The sequence below is a fragment of the Poeciliopsis prolifica genome, unplaced genomic scaffold (genome assembly GCF_027474105.1).
Source record: "Poeciliopsis prolifica strain line A6 unplaced genomic scaffold, Auburn_PproV2 SCAFFOLD052, whole genome shotgun sequence".
In the NCBI taxonomy this organism is placed as follows: Eukaryota; Metazoa; Chordata; class Actinopteri; order Cyprinodontiformes; family Poeciliidae; genus Poeciliopsis; species Poeciliopsis prolifica.
In genome coordinates, this window is record NW_026562427.1 from 494,903 (window position 1) to 517,074 (window position 22,172).

At 40.1% G+C, this 22,172-nt stretch overlaps 2 protein-coding genes across 3 annotated transcripts in view; both read left to right on the forward strand.

Annotated features, from left to right (window-relative positions):
* The window catches only part of cpne4b (copine IVb), a 34,605-nt gene extending 26,958 nt beyond the window's left edge, over positions 1 to 7,647 (forward strand). The window contains exons 14-16 of the mRNA XM_055058858.1: positions 169 to 302; positions 668 to 904; positions 4,505 to 7,647. Of these exons, the coding sequence (XP_054914833.1) occupies positions 169 to 302; positions 668 to 904; positions 4,505 to 4,636 (503 nt within the window). The 3' untranslated portion in view covers positions 4,637 to 7,647. The remainder of the gene's footprint in view (positions 1 to 168; positions 303 to 667; positions 905 to 4,504) is intronic.
* A 2,021-nt stretch (positions 7,648 to 9,668) lies between these two features.
* Positions 9,669 to 21,192, forward strand: mrpl3 (mitochondrial ribosomal protein L3). 2 transcript variants are annotated; one of them, XM_055058929.1, is made up of 11 exons: positions 9,669 to 9,737; positions 9,816 to 9,919; positions 14,249 to 14,430; positions 14,522 to 14,613; positions 15,704 to 15,802; positions 17,251 to 17,350; positions 17,438 to 17,498; positions 17,845 to 17,956; positions 18,037 to 18,114; positions 18,227 to 18,304; positions 20,994 to 21,192. In XM_055058929.1, the coding sequence occupies exons 2-11, from the start codon at positions 9,837 to 9,839 to the stop codon at positions 21,141 to 21,143; spliced, it is 1,035 nt and encodes a 344-aa protein (XP_054914904.1). In that variant the 5' UTR covers positions 9,669 to 9,737; positions 9,816 to 9,836; the 3' UTR covers positions 21,144 to 21,192. The 2 variants fall into 2 exon arrangements, with proteins under 2 accessions (XP_054914904.1, XP_054914903.1); XM_055058928.1 differs by lacking the exon at positions 9,669 to 9,737 and having other exon boundaries at positions 9,749 to 9,919.
* Positions 21,193 to 22,172: the final 980 nt, after the last annotated feature.

Below are 22,172 nucleotides of genomic sequence, written 5' to 3' on the forward strand. Positions count from 1 at the left end.
TTGCAGCGCAGTCACACACAGAGAGTCTGATTTATTCTAGCAGACACGTTTGCAAGTATGCGAACTTCGACTCTGCGAGGCCGGCGTGGGCGCAACTTGCACACTGGTGGAAGGGGGAAAAAAACAAATAAACAAAGCGGCGAGGACCTACATATGTCTGTGTTGCAGGGATCCAAGGTGTGGTGGAAGCCTACCAGAATTGCCTTCCTAAAATCCAGCTGTACGGGCCCACCAACATCGCCCCAATCATCCAGAAAGTGGCCTCCTCTGCCTCCGAGGAAATGCACACCAAAGAGGCCATGGTGAGAGAGTGAATAGAACAGATGAAACAAAATATATTTTTATTGCTGTGACCTTTTACTAATGATAGACAAGGACAAATGGATGTAAGGAAAAAGACAAAAAGTGACGGATAAGAAGGGATAAGAAGAGTTAAATGTAATAAACTGAAAAAGGAGATGTGTGTGTGTGCGTTTGAAGAGGGCTGATTGATATTAATTTAATTCCAGTCATAAATTTCAGAGCATGACGTTTCTCTGCATTAATGCCATCTGCTTCCCTCCGTCTCTCCGGTGGATTAGAATGGCTTTTATTTAAATCAGACCCTGACAGGAAGTCACTTTTGAAACATCAGTTTCATTCCTCCCTTTTTACCTCGCCACACCAGGAATACTTCATCCTGCTGATCCTGACGGACGGAGTCATCACAGACATGGCGGACACGCGGGAGGCCATTGTGCACGCCTCCCACCTCCCCATGTCGGTCATCATCGTTGGCGTGGGTAACGCCGACTTCACCGACATGCAGATCCTAGACGGCGACGACGGGATCCTGCGCTCCCCCAAGGGCGAGCCCGTTCTCCGGGACATCGTTCAGTTTGTTCCCTTCAAGGATTTCAAACATGTAGGTGTACATCACAAATACATGCAGTTGCACTCCCACCAAATGCTGCCACTTTATCGAGCAACTATAAAGTTTGACTCACAAAAGTCCCACTATTATGTGATGTTACTGAAGGAATAACATTTGTCTTATTGCCTGTGCCTCTGAAAATGTCTGATAATCTGGCAGATTTGGCTACATCCTGCACTAACTTTTTGTTCCTCCCTAAATTTCATTTTTCTCTTCGAAGCGGTGCCTCCAATTTTCCGAATTGGAGGCACCGCTTGAATCTCTCCCGAATCGGCAGAATATCAGACTAACATTTCACTCCGCACCTGTGGCCATTAGGACAGCGCTGCTGCTGTGTGGGGTATAAAAATAAAAAATAAAAAAAAACGATGTTCAGCCCTGAACAGACCAGCTTTTTGGAAAGCTTCCCTGATTGCCAACCACAACCCCCTTGGTCACAATCCACTTTTATTTTTTATCGAGCAAAGAAGTTCCCCAAAGACTTTTTTAAAGACAGATTGTTTTTCTTCTCTAGTTTAGAGAGGGGAATTAGTCAAGAAGGATAAAGCTCAGACAAGAGAGGGTGGGCAGGTTATTTAGTTCTCCTTGAAGCCGTTGCTGGCAGAAAGTTAGTGGAGAAACAATTTAGATTTGGAACTTTTGTCAGCAGAGAACTAAATACTCACACTTTAGGTACTATATGACATTTGTTGTACTTTTTTTGGGGATCTATACGACACTGAACCACAAAGCTATAGTTTGATGGGGATATTTGAAAATTAAGACAACCCTTAAATTTTTATGCTGAATAATCAGGCTAGACTTTTCAAGGTAGAAAATGTTTTTAATTTTATTTCAAAGCAAATTTGGGGGCACTTTCAAGAACCAGTGCTGCTTAAGTCTAAAAGAAACATGATTTGGTATAAGAGGCAAATAAAAGTTTATTGTCTTAACTTGGATGAGTATCAACTCAAAAATAGCCTTGAATACATTTGTTAAATGCCATGTACATTATTGGTAATTCTTATTAGTGTTGCTTGTGCATATAGTTTATATATTTGAGAGACTCAACTTTTGAAGTTAGGACATTTGTTGCGCTTATACTTAAAATCACAGGGATTTTTCCCACTCCCCCAATATGGTGTAATATGCTTGCCAGTCTTGTCAAAACACATCAGGTCTCCACTCTCTTGAGTGTTTGTGTGCTCACGTTCATTAGTGTTTACGTATTTTCCTCTCCACTGGCATTAATTCTGCTTGGCTCTGACCAGATGGATTTGGCGGGGTCCGTTATGGTGGGTTTGGCCTGTGACAAGCTGGGAAATTAAGCAATTATATCCCATCGCGTCAGTAAGTTAAGGAGAGGGAACATGTACTGAGTGTTTGAGGAGGGACGATTGGCCAGAGAGCAGAGGCGATGAATATTGTGGAGGGAGATGAGGAAGGGAGACAGCTCGCTAGAGATGGCATTTGAGGGGGGTCAGCTGGAGACCAGAGCTAAAGACAAAAGAGAGCGAGGGAGTGTGTGACAGAGGTGGAGAGGTGATTTTCTGCTCCGTCGTCTCTTTTCAGAAGGGATTAGGAGGACGGAGCTGCTGGGTGACAGGCGGAGTGGGGGGTAACAGGTAGGCAGGAGCGGAGGAAGGAGAGGAGGAAGAAGGCTAGAAATGAGAGGAGGGGAGCGGAGGAAGAAGAGGGTGAGGAGGCCTGCGTGAAGGCTCTTTGATGATGCATTGTCTCGTGGAATTATGTGAGATGGAGTACAATGGCCTCTCTGACTTTGAGGATTCAAAAGTCATGTGAATCTGTCCGCTTGATTCCTGGTGTTCCTGAAAGCACTGAAAAATGGGACGATGACTGAAATTCTCAAACAACTACTTTTCAGTTTTCAGCATATCTTTACAGATTTATTACCTGAATATGAACGAAATCTTTTTGTATTTTCAGCTTATAGTTAATTTGACTTGTAAACCACAATTGATTTCTTTGTACAGCACCAGCATGCAAAAAAACAGGCTCTCTTGTAGTGTTTTAACTTGCCCCTCATTTTTACTTTTTATACATTCTGAAGGTCTTAACAGGTTTTAACTAACATTTCTGATCAGTCCTGGCACCTTAACATTAGAGCATATTGTGCAGTACATACTTACAAATAAGAGAATACAACAGAACGAGGTCAAAGTCTGAGGAAAAATAAAAATATCTAGAGCAGGTGAACTATATAAGAAAATCCCATGTTTAAAGAAAAAACACATTTCTTTGATGCCATTTTTCTTAGACATATAAAAGTGAATTAAAAGTCTCACTTTCTAATTTTTAAGCATAATCTTTCTGCAGCTAGGCATAATGTGTTCACCAATCAGAATAAATCAGGCTTTTGAGCATCTGACCAGCCAGCCATCACTCAGAGTTGGTCAAGATGAAAATGATCCAGTCCTAGTTACAAGCTGCTCACTAAGACTTGCAAGGTCTCACCACACACATCAGATTCTTATAGCACACACCGTGTGCACCAGTAGTATTTATTACCACCATTCAAACGGTGGCAATAAAAACAAAGCAGACAAAAACATTGCAAGTCAGATCAGGGGAGAAGAAGGAAAACAACAATTATCCTTGTGTTTCCTGATTTCCCAACTGGGAGACTTTATCACTACGGGACAATGAAGGAAGAATCTACAGTGATATGGCAGTGTGCCATATCACAACGCCAATTTCTTTTCAGTTCTTTAATTTCTTCTCACTAGGCTAATGAGAAATTGCACTTTATTGCTCCATATGAGGCTGCATTGAGAACTGGATATACACACTGAAAGATGAATATGGGCCTGTTGCTGACAGGGAGATCTGAACATGCACGCATGCGTCTCACTCAGTGAGAGGTTGTATTTGGTGTCGAGTCCAAAGTTTAGCTAAGTAGCTCACATATATCAATAAATCATGAAGCATAAAATAATAAAGTCGCATCGCTGGGGTTATGATGACAATAATGTCACACTGGATTTGTTTAATTCCACATCGTTACATGCCAGTGAAAAAAAACTGACATTCCCAAGGTCAAGCAAAGTAGCGTCTTACTCTCAAAATGACTTTTTTGGAGAAGAGGCCTGAGTCAGGCCTGTTAAACTAAAGATCAATCTACATTGAGCAAACAAGAACAAACATAATCTCAGAACTGTGCATTATTAATTCCATGCAAAAGCAGAGTCTGTGGATTAGTTTTTGTGCGATCGTTTACTTTCATGTTGTGTTAAGACAGTGCTTTTATGCTGAAGGGTGACAGAAGCTCAAAGAATATGATGCAATTCCTTTTTTGTTTTTGGCTGGGCTACACACACACACACACACATGTTGTGCACAAAAATCATGTAACACCAGAGAACAAAAAATGGAAAGCAAGAATATTTTAGAGGTTGTCAGACAATGTCGATGGATCATTTCAGTCTTCGGTGGTCTACACATAGTATAGCTTGTATTCTTCCCCTCAAGATCTTAGAGTGGATAGTGGTGTGTATGCGAGCGGGTGTGCATGCATGCACATGCACATGCGCATGCGCCGGCGAGTGGATGTACATTTGAAACACATCTCCTCTTTGTCTCTGTTTTCTTCAGGCCTCTCCAGCTGCTTTGGCTAAGAGTGTTTTGGCCGAAGTTCCTAACCAAGTGGTGGATTATTACAACGCAAAAGGAATCAAACCTAAGTGTATATCAGACTACGAGTCCTCAAGAACCTTCAGCCCCTGACGATGTACAACATGCACATATGTATACATAACACTTTCATATACATATATAAGTTACAGGGGTGTAACAAAACATCCATGTAGTGAAACAAGACCACACAAAGCAATGCAAAAATAATGGGTTCTCAAAAAGAAAGCATGAGCCTTTTTTAGCAATAGCTTGGGGAAGTCTAGGAGTTTTTTTGCTTTAACAGTCTGCCTTCCACAAGTCAGTAATTAATTTAAAATAATTCAGTCTGGCTATGACCAGTCCATATAATGAGGTTATTATGCTTGTCAAATGACAGCTGGAAATAGGCAGCAGCCTCTCCACAACCCTGCAATGATAAGTGGGTCCAGACAAAGCATGGATGGATGCTTGTTCATTTTTGGGGACGGAGAAGGAATTATAACTTTACTAAAGTAATAAATTTGTTCCTTTTTGTGCTTTTATAATGAAATGATAGTATAATTAATCCAAATTGAATGCTTAAAGTATTTTAGATTTTAAGCTGGAGATACTGAACTGAGGTCTCTAATTTCTATAAACTTGTGATAGTCCTTAAGCTGCTGATCATGCAGTTTCTTATCTTGCTGTGCATGTTGCCATGTTGGATCTCAAGCAGGGCTAAAGGTGAAGAAATTAAGCTAATTTTGTGGAACATTTGTCTTGTTACGCTTTTGAAGAGTGTTGCTTTAGATCCGTGTCTGTTATGAATAGAGTGTGTATACTGGGATCAAGAGTGTGGAATTCACATTGTCCATCTGTAATAACAAGGGGGCTGTTACTTTTGAAATCACATCATTATATAGCTGTGGTGTGTTTCTACGCTGAAATATCCTTCAGCTGATCCGAATGAATTTTCAGTGCTATATAAGTGCCCTTAGGTGGCCAGAAAAAAAAAATTGCCAAATAAATCAGATCGTATTATTGCATGAAATTTATTAGTATTATTCTTGGGATTTTGCACATGAAGTGATCCAGTTAAGGTGGGCTGGTTGTCTGGATAGACTGTCTCCTGGATGTCTCTATGGGGGTATGTTCCGGGTTTGTCTTACCAGGTGGAGACCCAGAGGAAGACCCAGGACACGCTGGAGGTTCCATGTTTTTCTCGGCTGTCCTGGAAAGCCTTGGGATTCCCACAAACAAGCTGGCCCAAGTGACTGTGGAGAGGGAAGTGTAGGGAAGTTTACCCTGCCTTGAATTAAGCAGAAGATGATGGATGGATGGGTTATTGCAGCAATAAATATGTAGCAGTGAAGTGCTGCATCTGTGGCACACATGGCATGTGAGACCTCAGCAGCACCCATGCTGCTGAGTTTTTTTGACATCTTTAGAAAAATTTGTGCCTGCCTGGTTTACCTGAAAATCAAATTATGTATTCTACGGAGTAAGATGTAAGATGGCAATGCTGGAGCATTATTTACTGTAGATGGTGCATCTTTAAGTGCCATTGAAATTCAGGGCAGTTGAGCAGTAGTGTGACTGGGGTGTTAATTTTAGCTCTACAATGAACCTGTGAAACAAACTCCAACTTTGCCATAATTTCTGGCACAGTTAGCCGAAGATGCTGACAATGCTTCAGAAAATTGTTCAGATCTCTGACTGATCCAGTGTTCTTTTGAGTACCTGAACGCTTTGTGATAAATAATTTAAAAGCTATAGACGCTTCTTCATTGGTTTTGTAACCAATGCCATCGGCAAGCCTGACAAACATTCTCCATGAATGGTCACCACATCAGTTCATCTCAAAAACGACTTACTTTCCTACTTTAAAGTTGCAGTCTTAAACATAGAGAGCAGCTGTTGGTCAACGCACAGGGCCCATGACAGTGGCTCAGTTTTGCTTGAAAAGCCAAAAGTCACAAAATGAAGCAAACTGGATAGCACGTTGCAACCCTGGCTTCACTTCGGTGCGAAATATGTCATGTTTTGGTTTTGCTGGGATCCCGAATGCAGAGACGAGGACAGAAGGAGCTTAGTAAATAAAGGATTTTGATAACACAACTCAGGAGACAAGAACAGACTGCCAGCAGCAGGCTGAAGGCAGTAGAGGATCTGACAATGGAGTATTTATGGCACAGGGGTAAAATCACTGAACACTACAACTGCAAATATAAACATACGTAAATTACTAAAAACATTCTTACTCTGTTTTTAGTCCAAGTCTGACTGATTGTGAAAATAATCTAATGGAATTTTATAACCAGATCTTGTTACACCCCTGATAAGTTATATAAAATACATCCAAATATTGTACAATGTATACATGTCTAAAAGCACAAGGAGACATAAGGAAATACATATACACATCAATACAGCATACAGTAGTCTAGCTGAGAGAAGTAGCTTGTTATGGTAAAGCAATTTGAACTACTCCATTGATGACTATTGCATGTTTGGCCACAATGGCGTCACTTGGGAAATTATTGCTATATACTGTATATTGAAGATGTATTTGTAGAAATATTAACAGTCTTCAGAACCAGCATGCATAGTCTGACCATATCCCACTGAAAGAAATGACACTTCTACCTTATTTAGATAACTAGCAAGTACACAATGCTAAAGGTTCCCCAATATTTGAGGGGAAAAGCCTGAACATGAGCCTGCAAACTCCCTCCCCTCCCCAAATGCTTAGAATTAGCATTGCAAATGTTATTTGTGGGACTGGTGGCATTGGATTTAGTGTACTGCATGAATGCATGCATAATTCAGCTCCCACTAATATCCAATCCCGAGTAGCCGCTTGCTAGTTATGAAATAAAGTATCTCTGTCATTTGTGTGAAGCGGTGGGGTAATCTCGTGCATTTGGGGTTCTTTTTTTTACAGACTTGCTTGTGATTTTGCTAAATGGAAAATGAATAACTAATGGGTAATTGTAACAATTTCTTAATAACCTTCTTACATTGTAAAGAGTTTCAGGATGGTAGAAAAGTGTGTGTGGTAGAGTCTAATTTGTCAGCTGGAAATTGTTTCTTTTTTCTGTATCCTGCATGTTGATCATAATAAAGATGATTTGGGTTTCTCACTTTATGTTATCTTTTTTGTTAGCATGTCTGTTTGTATAAGATAGAGACAGAGAAAAAGAGACAAAAGAGCGAGAGAAAGGATTTGTTACTGCGATAGAAATCTAAATCACACATATTTGTTTTCTTGATACCCCTAGAAAATGTAGTGCAACAGACTGACTTCAGAAATGACCAAATTGGTAAATAAATTCAGTCCTTGTCTCATTTATTTTGATTATGTTACAGCTGTTCTGTGAAAACCTTAGAAATTTGTTAGAGAAATTATTGAACTAACAGCACATTAAAGACCAAGACCACAGACAGATCAGGAACAAAAGTGTTGTGACGTTAACGTAGATTTAGGTTATAAAACAGTATCCTAATCTTCGATCATCACTTGAGCAATGTTCAACCCATCATCCCAAAATAAAAGTGTGATATAAGTATCGCACAACTGTAATCATACAGAGACATGAACCATATACCTAAACTGGCAGGTCAGCCATGGGGAAAATTGATCAGAAAAGCAACTGAGAGACTCGTGGTTACTCCGAGGCAACAGATCCAGTGGAAGAATCTGCTGAGAGGCTAAATATTATTTGTGCATTCCACAAATCTAACTTTTATTGAAGAGGGCTGAGAAAAAAAAAATCTTCTGCTCAATGCATGCCACATGAAGTCTAGCTTACCCCAAATTATGTTGGGAATAAAGTATGTACTCCGATTTTTACTTGTGAAAGTACTTGCGTAGTTGATTTCGGTTTGTGTTTATCAAGCAGCAATGCTACCATCACTAAGGACAGTAAATCTACAACCTGGCATAAGAAGACCCCCCACACACACACAAAAACAGTATTGTATTAGAGTACTTCACTCTTGGCAGGACTCTGTGTCCATATGATTTTCATGATGTCTAAAGTAATCCAATGGACAAGTCAGAGACAAAAACTTTGCACCAAATGTCTGTCCATGTTCAAGAATTGACAGAACGATTTTGGCTGGACTCAAACACAGCTACACCCATCCTTACAATATGCTATGCTGGAAATGAAGTTAACTGATTTGATTAAAGTAATAAAATTGATTTTATTACTTATTTTATTCAGACTCTGATTGCTTTTTTATACTGAGCTACCAATTGTGTGGATAATGGTTTAAATTGCCCGAATCAGTAATTTTATAAGTTCAAGGACAGATCTGTAGGTTAAACCTCACATCTGAGGTATGTGTGCTTTTATAAAAGTAAATGCTGATAAAACCTTTAGCGATAAGTTATTATGCATTTCCCTGTAAAAATAAGATCAAGGCATTGTGTAGTGTCAACACAAAACAAATGAACAGTAGACAACAAAAAAAAAAGCTTGGTTCTAAAAAACAATTATGCACAGTGACACCTTAGTAAATAATCTGGAACTTTGAGAGTGATGTGAGTGTCAATCAACACTGACACACACATCTAACATTTTATACACATTTCCCTTGCTGTAATTAACGCTGCCAACACAACTGACACCTTTTCAGACAACATATTCTTTCACTGGCTCCCACGCAGACAATAAATATGCAAGAATAAATTATTGCACCAATCTCCACACAGATAATTAGGGGGGAAACCAAACTTAGTCTGTCATTTGGGTACACTCTTATGAATGTCTCATTCCATAAAAATACCAATTAGTATTCAACAGAAGACCAGCTGACATCTATTTCTTATTCAGACAACAGCCTGGAAACAGTAATGATGACCTAAGAGCATCTAAGTTAATCTGTTTCAAACCAGCTGTAAATAGTCACTTCCTATTTTTCAACTTTTATTTTATTTGAGTTTAACACAAAAGTCAAACATAGGATTATTGGAAATAACAGAAAAGAAAAATAGAATACCTATATTCAAAGTACAACATAATAACGACATGTAAAAGTGAAATTGTGTGAAACTAAAGCTGCATATTGTTAACATCAATGTTCATTCATTTTTGGATTCCGTAGTTTGCAGTAAGGATTTAAACCGCTGCTGTACGTTTCTAATGTGACACGGAACCTTTTGCACCGACCGCAGCGCTGCGGAACTATTTTGCTAACGTACCGGAAATGGTAGGGGTGACATTAGGTAAGTGGACGGAGACGAAAGCGTGCGTTTTCATGTTTAAACCGATAACTCAACTTAATTTACTTTTATCGGTGTCAGATTTATGAACGAACGGGAAGGATGAGGATGATGGCAAAGTTGGGCTGTCGGTTTCTCCTCCAGCGGGGAGCGCAGCTCATTTCTCCTCGGGCAGCGGCTGAAAGGTAAATATGCTAACTGGCTAATTGTGCTGAGGACTCATCACAAAGTCTCTTCATGGTGAAAATACTTAATGTTTTTACATTAACATTTAACATAGCATTTGGATTGTGAGACATGTGTCAATGTTTGGGGCTGGGATATTGAAACATGTTTTCAGTCATATCGCCAGTTATTGTGTAGTTTGACATATAAAACTGAACACTTATTGTGTCAGAAATTACTAGACATAACATACAGCTACAATAGCGGAGCTATAAACACCCATTAGTGATGTGATGCCGTTTAGTTAAGAACTGCTTCATTCAAAATGAGATATTAATAAATAATCAAATAAATATACTCATGAAATTAAACCAAGCTATATTAATATTTCAATTATTTTGTGGGGGGATTTTGTATTTAATTGATGAGGTATTAATAACAGTGTTTAAGCTGCTCCCCCAGTTTCCAGAATAATTAATAATATATTTGGGAATTAATCCCTTCTGCTTAATTTCAGAAGGATTTGAACCATAAGATATAACCATAATTCAACAAGAAGAAGTGCTGTGAGCAGTTTTTACATACAAGAATCCACCTTCTGTATGTTTGGGTCTTGCATTCAGAAAAAGCCAAACATACAGAAGGGCTATGTTTGGGTTTTTCAAGCCTTGATTTAGTTCCTAAGCACATTGAAAGCTTCAAACAGCACAGCTCAGTAATCAGATGCAAGGTCTTGTTTCTTATATCAATGTTTGCTCAATTGTTTTATTACTGAATATTTAAGAAAGTTAAAGTGAAACTCTAATGTTCACTTTAACTTTTGCCTGATAACAGCATGCACTACTTTGTAGCTTTATTATGCAACTAAATTAAATAATGATAAGCACACAACTCAAAATGTACAAGTAAACATTTCTGCTATTTCAAAAAGGGTCAGTGACTGATTTTGATGCTTTTCTTTTCAACACCCAACCTGAGCCGTTCGTTCCTGGAGTCTGTTAGTTTTTCTGATTAGCTTATGATTGGCTTGTAGAGTCAAGTCACGGTCACCAGTTCACACAAGACAGCAAACTGGTTTCCTTCACTATAAATATCATGTTTAAGAAAGATCTGAGGTTCTCAATAGGGTTAGACACCTTGCATGTCAGCGACGCAATGCCAGCTTTTTACTCTTATTTGAACTAATAAGGCTGTGCATGCATGCGTGTTAATGTGAAGACTTTATTCAGCAAATCAACTTCAAATAGCTCTTCATCCTGCCTTAATCATGTATATTATGTGAATGAGTCAGATTTATACAAAATGCATACCTATATGAGTCTTCTTTTTTTTAAAGTTACATTTAAATTATTTTAACAGATTTCTTTTGTCTATTGCCAGTTTAATCCTATGCTGCTCAGTCTGGGTGTTTTAATTTGTGAATGCATAAAGAATTAGAGCTCTGTTTTTAGCACTTTATGCATATATTTAAGTCCAAAGGTACTAACATAGTCCTATGTTGCAAATATATATTTTTAGTAAAATTAAAATAAAAAATAGTAAAAATAACTATTGCACTTTCTCCTTTTTCAGAATCGCCTGCCTTTTTTTCAACAAGACAAATTTGTCTTTCCAAATTGCCAACCTGACTTCCTCTGATGTTATTTTGTCATTTCATACCACTTTGTTGTCTTCTAACCTCAGGCAGCATTCTGCAACTTCCAGAAAAGCAACCCTGCACACACAGTTAGCAGAGACGACTCAAATAGCTCAGCAGTAATGACTCATGTGCACAGTTCATCTTTTTGGTGACAAACTGTGCTGACACACTTATTCACACTAAACTATGAAAAGCTAAACCTGTTTCGCAATCCATCTTGGATGCTTGTATTTGTGTAATTAGCTCAGAAAGACTGCATATATTTTTTTGTGCCCATGACTTATTCATACAGTTTAGTGAGATCAAATTGCTACTAATGCAGCTTTCTGATCAGCATTTTTAAAAGGCTTCTTATAGAAAGCCATCCTGAAAAAGCTGTGAAAGGCTTCTATAATGTGACCCTCCCCCTCCCGCAATGTTTTGCTAATCAGCGGATAAATGGCAGCAGAAATTATGTTTACATAATTCTTCCCTCATGAAGTCAAAGAAAATGTGAACAAAAAGATGCCAAAACAAAACACTGTAATCAGTTATAAACTTGTAATTCTGTAGAAATCTTTCTCTACTCACTTCCTCTGCATATTAAATTTTTGCACCTAAGGGCTTTCTGGTCCTTTGTCTTTTTTGGGGGGAATGTTTCTTTTCGAGATTTGCTTTAAAACAGCCCTGGGTTGAATTACCTCCCTGAAATCACTGCGTTCAACCCAGTGTGTAAAAGCAGGTTAAAAGCAATTGTAGTCCTGGAGAACCAGCGTTTCAGACACTTAGGAAGTTTCTCTCCTTGAGCACACCAAATTGAAATGAATGGACCATTATCAGGCTCCTGCAGAACTTTGTGACAAAAAATTAGATCATTCAGCCAGTTCAATTAGAAGGGACGCCTAGCCAGCCCAGAACTGTTCACCTCCAGGTGTCTAATCAGATTTGTTGCTTTAAATGTTTTTCCAAGCGTCTCGAAAATGCTCAGACTCTAAAGACATGTTGGGATGAAAAAAGTGTCCTAATACTTAATGAATTAGGACTGTTTTCAGAAGATATCAGTTGGTTTTTGTTTTCATTTACTGGCTTTACTGAATCGAACAGGTCCAGATGTTACGTATTGAGTTTTAGACAATAAAATAAATTAACTGAGCAAAGAATGTTTTCAATCTGCAGCAATGTAATTATACATTTAGATATGAGGGAAGAACATATCTTTCCTCATACGTCAAATTGGTCACAGACCAATCACAAGCTTTTAATAGATATTTTAACTTGTTTGTTTACTAATTAAATCACAATAACAGCTGGAAATTAGTTGCTAGAAGTTAGTTTCCCTGTGGTGGCAATTTTTTTTTTATGTGTTTCTATGGCAGCAAAATTTCAGCAATTTTCCAAATTAGAAAATGAACAGGCTTTTACAGGAATAAACCTGGGGTTTGAAATATTGAAGGTTGGCTCAACATTAGATTGGTTACAAATAGTGCAGTGTTTTTGGAAGAACTACCAGATTTTATGGAAGTGTGCACATAGCACACCGCTTCCCACAGGGGTGCTGAGGCCACAGCCTCTAGATGCACTGTGTATCCTTCCATTACATGCACAGATGATTTCTAGTACCTTGGGGTATTGAGGCCACTTTTCTTACGGAGGATGTTGATGAGGCCCAGGAAGAGGTTAGTGTCTGAAAGGGTATGGCAAAAATGAGAGGTTAGAAGACTGATTGTTGTTTGGTTTGTGTGTCAAATTGGAATTTTATTTTATTTACATGTTATTTTTTTCACAGGGAGCAGCAAGACTTTTTCCATTTCAAACCCTGATTTAAATGTATGAGTTTGAAGGTTTGGAATGTTTTACTCAATGCGTCTGTTTCTGTTGTTGTGGGAGAAAGTTGAATATTCACATTCAGCAAAATCTTTCAGGTTCTATCATTTCAAATCTGTTTTTTTAATTGCATTCATTTTGTTTGGATGTCTACCAGTGATCAATTTGAATTTTAATATTTGTCTTTGAACATGACTAAGTTTAACTGACCCCATAAAATTCTGAAGTTGTCGAGCTCCAGTTGAACATGTCCCCGCTGCAACACAGCTGGTTCAGATGGTCTAATTGTCTCCTCAGCATGTCAAAGTTCTGCAGAGTCCTGCTAATGTGCCACCATTTGATTCAGGTGTGCTGATCCAGAGAAACAACTAAAACATGCAGGATTCGACCCCTAAGGCCTGACTTTGGACACCATTGACCTAATTTAAAAGTGCGTGGACGTGCTTGACGCGTCCAACGCTCAAAACGCTTCAAATCACAGCGTGCTGGATGCTCAAAATGTGCCGCAACGGGCCCTCGATGCACCTCCATGGGCTTTCAGTGCAAACCAGACACGCCTGAGGCTCAAAACCCGTTTGGTGTTATTGCACCAAAAGTGCAAACGCATCAAATTGGAAGCGTCGGACACATTTTTGACCTGCGTTACGCTTTCGGTATGAACGCACCATAACTGAAAGTTTCTGAAAAACTGAATATTCTGCCCATTTGCAACCTTGCTCGTTTATAAGGGGAACACATTCATGAAAAATAAAACAATACCTGGGATGTTTTAGGACAGTGTTTCCCTATGGTACACAAGTTTATATATCTATGTTTATTGTCAGGAGTTATGTGAAATTCCTTGTCAATGCACAACAACTTGTGAATTAAAGCCGATTCAGGATCTTTATTTTCTTCTGTCTTTCAGCCCTGTCCAGCTGCTGGGTTGTGTCAGGACTGTAATGAAAGCGACATGGTTCGAAGAGCACCTTACAGAGGACAACCAGAAGTACCTGAGAAACCTCACGGCAGAAGAATACAGAAAACAGACAGCCGAGAAGCTCAACCCTCTCAGAGATGAGCCCTGGCCGCGACACGACTGGACAGAAGGTCGAAGCCGTGATCGGTTAGCGCTCTGTTCATCAGGACCGCCGTTCTTATCAGCTGTCCTCACCAGCTTTTTCATCTGTCCTCTCCGCAGGAAGTCGCCGAGTTGGATTAGTTGCTGTCAAGTTGGGGATGGCTCCTATCTGGACTAAAACAGGAGAAAGACACCCAGTCACGTTGTTGCAGGTAGTACAAAAAAAAACAACACTTTTTATGTCTGCTTTGCATCAAAATAAGCGTGAATTCTTGTCATCTGAAGGGAAATGAGCAACGCGGGGAAAAAAAGCAACAAAGCCAATTTTCTTTCAAAGAATGACTGGCTTTACTGACACTCAAGGCAGAAAATATAACAATGAAAGCATCTCTTCATGCTCTGTTTGATTGTTCCACAATCTGCCTTTGTGAAAGGTGTTTCTGATAATGTTTAAAAGGCAGCGCAGACAGCATGCTCATTGGGCACACCGTGTTCCACCAGCACTTATTTAAATAGATTGGGAAGATTGTATCAGGATTGTCCTGCTCAACTTTAAAAGCATTGGAAAGTCACAAAGTGGCTTAAACATGTACAGCATATTAGATTGCAGTGGGTAGTAACAGAATATGTGCATACATAGGTTTACAGTACAGTAAGTACATATGTATTTTATATAAGGCAGTACAGTTCTACTTTGTGTTGATCTATCAAGTATAATCCTGAGAAAATGCATTAAAATATGCAAAGTGGAAAAATTTAATATGCAAGATGTGAATATTTTCTCTGCAAATTCTAAATCTTTCCATTCTGTCACATTTTGTTCCCTTTAAAAGAAAATGCTCGTTCAATTTGTGCAAGTAATGAACTTTTCCGCTGTAACATTTGGGGTTTATGTAAAGTGCTTTTAAATTTTCAATTTGTGTTTGAAAGTATCGCCACGTTTTTTTAAATCAAGGAGTTAAAAACCCATCATTTTAAATCTGTTTATTGAAGCGCTTCAAGATTTTTCTTAAAAGGTGCTACATAAGTAGTTTTACCTACTTATTTTTGTTGCCTACTTAATTAAATATTTTGGATTATCTGTAGACCAAATGCAGTGAGAGTAAATTAACCGTGTGGATGAACACGAACGCTTTACAACAGGGACATTCGTCTAATTGCTGAGCTATTTATGTGCCCTGCTCACCAGGACCAGGCTGAGCAGTGGAAACTGCAATCAGGCAGGTGTTTCATCAGACGCTTTGCTGACATTGTCTTCCTGAGTTTTCTTGCAATATTTTCGACTCTTAACATGTTTCCCAGGTGCAAGATTGCCACGTATTAAAGTATCTCCCCAAAGAAGAGTTTGATGGACAGTCAGCTGCTCTTGTTGTTGGAGGGAAGAACGTGTCGCCGTTCCATGTAAGTGTTAAAATTGTCGGAATTGCACCGTCTTATATGCTACTTTGAGAATTATGTGCAAAATGGAATGGAGTGTTTTTATTGAGGCTTTCTTTTGGTTCTGTTCATTTGTTGTTGTTTTTTCGTAAGTCAGGAAACACACCGATTTATTTTTCTCTTCAAAGAGACACAATAGCACGTTTTTGAAAGTCAGTAGCTTATTCGTCTGTCTCCTAAATTCTCTAAAGGACTTGGTTTGCAACATGATAATGAATGCAACTCCTGGAATTCCTGAATTACCATACTTTTGCAGCCTTCTTCTTGCTGCTTCTGCTTAATCCCCATTTTACGCATCTTTATTAGTCTTTCCCTAAAGAGCTGATTTGGCGCAATCCCAAAATAAAAGACAAGCTTCTGCTTCGCAATCTGCCCGTCTTAGTTTCTCTCCAGAGCCGCGGCTCCTTCATAAAGGCATCTCAGCAACAACAGATATTTTGCTGGTGTCTGCAAAACCACAGAAGTCCTGAGGCGCTCCTGGCCTCTGAGCACACAAAGACGCAGCGTAGTGTATGCTTATCGACCATTTTGTAAGGTATATCTGTGTAAGTGCTTGTTAACACAAAGTTAATCAGTCAGTCACATGGATGGAGCGCAATGTCTTTAGGCATCTAGACCTGATGAAGATGACGGGCTAAAGCAAGTAAAAGCAAGGTATACCTAATAAAGTGGCCAGTTAATGTATCTTGTTAAATTTCACACTCTTATCTTCGCCAAGCTTCAATTTTCGTTAAAGCCCGTTTAAAGTCAGTCTAGTCGCTGATTATAACTAACTTAATGTTAAAATCGTTATAACTTCTGTCCCAGTTAAAATAAAAAGTTGCTTGAGAACTGAAATATTTTTTATTTCAAATCCAAAAATTCCTTCAAAATGCATTTCAAAACTAGATAACTTGAATGACTGAATGTTTTTTTTTATGTACCATATGTACGGTAGACATTCATTGTTATGAGATGGAAAAACAGCGGCGCAAGACTGAATCAACGGAGGTGAAATTTATTCATTGCGGCTCGATGGATGCCTGACGGATCAGTGTCAGGACTTCAGTGGTGGGGACGCTTTAAACCCTCCTCACAGACGAATCGCTCCTCAGTCAGCGTTAGCTGGAGGGAGCAGCTTTGGCAGACTGATTTCCAGTTAACAGAAGGGAAGAGGGAGAGTTCTGGAGTGATTGGAGGCGCTGAGTTTGAGAGTGAGGGGAGCGAGCGCAAATGTTAGAGACTCGCTGCCAAGACTGCTTGCGTCTCCATGCGAGTGTGTCTCTCTGGCTCCCGTACAGTCGTGACAGGACGACGGTATATTTTAAAAGTCCAACTGTTGCTCACTGCTCCTACTTCTCATGCCACTTTCCGTCAATTTCAATTTTGTTTGTTGTTTTTTCTTTCCGCCTTCCCATCCCAATGATCGACAGAGGTCAGAGAAAGAAATGGAGATGTTCAGGAATGCAGGAGTTCCCCCTAAACAAAAAGTCTCCTTCTTTACAGTGTCTGACAATGCGATCATTAAACCAGGTATGCGTAGAAATTTGCTCCTGCTTTTATACCCTGAGCTGGAATTCTTGATATTAATTCCTTTTATTTTGTCTCGTTCGTGTAAAGGCACTCCTCTTTATGCAGCACATTTCCGTCCGGGCCAATACGTAGACGTCACAGCTAAATCGTGAGTTTGTTTGGTTTTTTTTTTTTTTTTTTTGCATGACTTCCCCTGTGTTGCTCTTTCCCAGAGAAAATTTCACTTTATAAACAAATTTAAATCTGTGGTTGAATTAGTTTTCTCACTGGACCAACTATCTACTGAAATCTATTGACATGCCTTGAAAGAGTATGCATACCTAACGAGATGGTGTATAATTTGAAGAGAAAAGAGAATAATGACAATCTGAAGAGTGCGGTGTGCATTTATATCTAAACCCTGTGATTTTGTTGTTTTTAGAAAACCTCTCTGTTGCAATTACAGCTGCCAGTTTGTGTGTGTGAATTGGTGAATTGCTTGTGTATTTTGGTAGCATCGGTAAAGGTTTCCAAGGTGTGATGAAGCGATGGGGATTCAAAGGTCAGCCAGCCAGCCACGGTCAAACCAAAACGCACCGCAGACCGGGAGCTTCTGGACCAGGAGGGGTAAGATACGATTTCATCACAAGCGGTTTTCTTCTCTTCATCCGTTACTTTAAGCATTTGTGATATTCCTGTGCGTCTAGGATCCAGCCAAAGTTTTCAAAGGGAAGAAGATGCCTGGCAGGATGGGCAACACGTACGTCACTGCTCACGGACTGAAGGTGAGCGCCGATCCAAACGCGGGCGATTTCTGCCTTCAGCTGGTTTGTTCTTCGTTCCTTTAGAAATCCGATCTTGTCCAATCTGCTTTGTTTTCACATTCCTGCCTTCCAGATATGGAGGGTGAATACCAAGTACAACGTGCTGTATGTTCATGGCACCGTCCCCGGTCACCGGAACTGCGTCCTGAAGGTAAAACAAAACACAATCACACACACATGCACACAAAGTAGAGTGTGAAGTCAGCGGTCAGCTCCAGCACGTTTAGAAATCCGACTGCGACGGGCGACCTTGCACCTGTGAAACACCGTCACATCTGCAAGATGGTGCAATTTATCTTCATTGACAGTGTGCTGGATCAGCAGCATGTGTGCGCGTGTGTGTGTGTGTTGGTGCACCCGTATTTATTTCTCATGGGATGGGAAATGGAAGCGTGTAGCTTAACGATGTTAGTAATACCCTCAGCATCCATCTCCTCACCCTGCGTGTTGGGTTCGTCTCATCAGTGTGGGAGTGTTGCACATACCTGGACTCTTATTTGATCTGGAGACAAGTAATAATGATTACAAATGCTCTTTGTATTTTACACACACACTCTTTAGATTGCAGCACTCCAAAGGAAACAGGTTAATAATAAATATGCGTTAGTTGTTTTTGTTGTTCTGATGAAACTTAATCCCCAAATGAAAATGAGGATTATGTCTACGTTATTGATTGCGTTTAACACTGTAGCTAACAGCTTCCTTATTATTTGAACATCTAATTAGCAACTGATTTGAGCCGGTAGTTTCTACACTTTGTCAGGGTCTCTTTGATGTGCAGCTGAGGGAAAATTAAAGTGATTCATGTGGGAGAACTAAAGGTTGGATGAGCATTTAGTCACTTTAAAGGAAGGTTTTCCATTGTTGTTTCCACCCCCCCCCCGCCTGTTTCCTAGTTTATCATGCAGATCACCATCTAATGGTTATTTGCATTGTTATTGCATGAATTTAAAACAGTGTGCAGATACCGCAATGTGATCCTGGGTCCTTGAGCTGCTTTGTGTGTCTGGAACACAATAAATTGCAAAGAATGATCCGGTGGAAGCTTTAAAAGTAGCCTCAATCTGTGTCAGTTCCTCCGCCATTGTCATTAACTAAGGGTTCATTCATGGGCTCAGGCATTACGTGACTGGGCACTATCTCCCCACTCGAACAGAACGGCTTCAAGCACAGGTCCTCCTTCTTCCTCTGTGCTCATTCATTTTCCGCGTCCCCTCGCTGGCAGGCGCAGCGTTTGTCGTTGGAATTGACTAAACAATGTAGCCTGAGGAGCAGCAGCCACAGAAATTCACAATGATGTTCCCCCATCGGTTCTGTTATCGTCGTATTCAGCCTTTTTTTTTCTCTCTCTTCAATTAAGAACTTGACAGATTACATAAGAAAAAAAAAAGCCCCAACAATTTTTGTTGTTTGAAAGTGCGGGTGATTTCTAATTGAGTCAAGCAGCAGGGCTGTGTTTTACTTAGTTCTCGACGAACAAAGAATAAACGTTCAAGTAAAAGAGACGAAAATATGGAATCGCAAAAGTAAAATAGTTTTTTATAAATCACATTTTTCAAGTAACAAGTTGCAACGCCTTCGTTCTCTCGTCTCACATCCTGATCCGTATAAAATCAGAGTTATCTGAACTGCTTGGAGCATTTTGCTGAGTGTTAGTCTGAAGCTCCGACTTCTGTGTTTGGAAAGTGATGTTTCTCTTTTTTAATGGTGTTAGTCACTGATCCAAGAGATGTGGAGCATGCACAGTTCATGCCTTGCTAATGGCAGAGAGCTTCTCTTCTTAGATACAAATTTTATTTACACCAAACTTTGTGAGATTCAGTTCAAGATAAACACCAGTGTGTGTTGCTGTGACTCTTGGTGCAGTTTCAGCTCTGATTCTGTCGGTTTGTCGCCGCATCTTTAAATATTGAGTTGCTGAATTTCTGCTACATTTTAGCCTCTCATGCCGAGTTATGGTGAGTTTATATGAAATGGATAAAAAAGTACAATGAGATGGACGCTATTAATTTGTATACCTGAGACTACAGGACCATTTCAACCATTTTCGTGTTTTTTTTTTATTTTATTTTTTTTGTCCACGCTCTGTTACATTGAACTCCAAATGAAAGCACAAGGAGCTGTTAAAAGGAAAGAAAAACAAGAGCTGCCACTGTTTAGTCCAGCATTGTTTGCCTCTTCAATTTGGATGTTATTAATGTCAGTCATATCACCACCTACTGTTATGCCATATGTATCACAGTCCATTTTACTGGAATCTAACAGACTGGATGCAGAATGTTTCCCTTCCAAAAAAAACAGATGGAAAAAAATTCTGATTTTTATAAAAGAAATATGTGATATTGTAGCCAGTGCTTTAAAAGCACATCTCAGCTTTACAAGCCTTTCGCTTGAAAACCAGCAATTATTTTGAAGACATTTACAATTCAAAGCACATTTTGCATTTCCACGGCTTCCGATATGGACACGGCAGATGGTGCGTCAGCAGCCGTGCAAAGTTGAGTTTTGCCTAAGACTCTTGATACGAATCATTTAAAAATGCCTGAGTGGGATCCTGAGATTGGTTTGGGACTTCCCCAGTTTATTTATTGCAAACAGAAAAAAAGAATAGCTTGTCATCTGTTCTTGCTTCATCGCTCCTTAGCGAGCCTTTCTGCAAAATTTTCAATGAATTTGTTCGAGTATGATGCCCGCCTCAACCTTTTTGATTCATTAGAGCGTTTTTTGATGCAAATGTGCTTCTCTGAGTAATGAATTCCCGTCAATTTGAAATGTATTTTCTGCCGCCGAGTTGTTCCTATTAGATCGATTAGATTAGATTGTGTGCGCTTGTGTTGCAGGTGAGCGACACGGTACTCCCAACTAGACGCTCTACTCTGCTCAACCCACCTTTCCCCACCTACTTCACCGAAGAGGAGGGCGACCTGGATGAAGATCTGTATGATGACGACCTGTTTGTTCACACAGAGCCTTCTGTAACACTGACCTGACCTGCTTGTAACTCTGTGTTTTAATGCTTTATTAAAGAAATACTCCCGAGTCTGCCTCGTCGTTTCTGGGCGAGCGTAAAACGCTGAGAGCAGCAGCGAGCCGGTCGGTTTGATCAAAAAATGATTTTACTGTCCCTCTCCCCCTGAAACCATGGTAACTGTAGGAGTGATGATGTCACGAGAGGATCCCCAAGCAGAGAGAAAGAAGGGCAAGACAATGAAGCAAAACAAAGAGAGAGCCGGAGATGTTGGAGAAATGTGTAATATCTATGCACGACGCAGAGGAGAGGGCAGGGGAGCAGGTTGAGCCGAACACAATAAGGAAAAGTGAGTGGAATGCAGACGAGAAGAAGGACGAGTGGAAGAGGAGGGCAATGAATGGGGTGGAAGGGATGGAAGCAAACAGGAAGAGGGGAGAAGCCGGAGAAGGTGTGGAGGGCAGCAAAGGGAGAGTCGAGAGCTGACAAAGGTTGACATTTGTGCATAAGAGGATAAATGAGAACATTAAAGTTGCAGGAGAAACCGCTGTGCGCTTAAGTGTGTGTTTGTGTGTTCATGTTCGGCAGTTTTCAGATGAGGGAGATTAAATTTGGAACCAGCAGATCTTGATCTGTTTTCTCTCTTTATATATGAGTGAGTGTGTGTGGTAGTGATGAAAGTTTTCTGTGGAGGGTGGGATAAATAACCGCATCCTCTGAACTGTTTAGTGCCGTTAATCTGGTCCGTCCTCAGCCGCCTGCGTGTAAATCAGCTGCCCCTCTGCTCTAGATATTTGACAGCCGCAGTAACAAGGCGCCTTTGTTTGAAACCGCTGTCAAGCGGCAGCGACGCCTCACAGGAAACCCCCCCCCTGCAGCGGCCTCTGCATCCACGCCTGCTCCCTAATTGAAGCGGCACACAGCGGCTCGCTCTCTGAGACCAGGGGGAACGTCCACGGGGTCAACCATCATGTAACAAAAGGTGTGATGAGGCTGGAGGAAGTCCCATAATTACCTTCCCACCATAGTAAGAAGAATTGCAAGAAAAGCC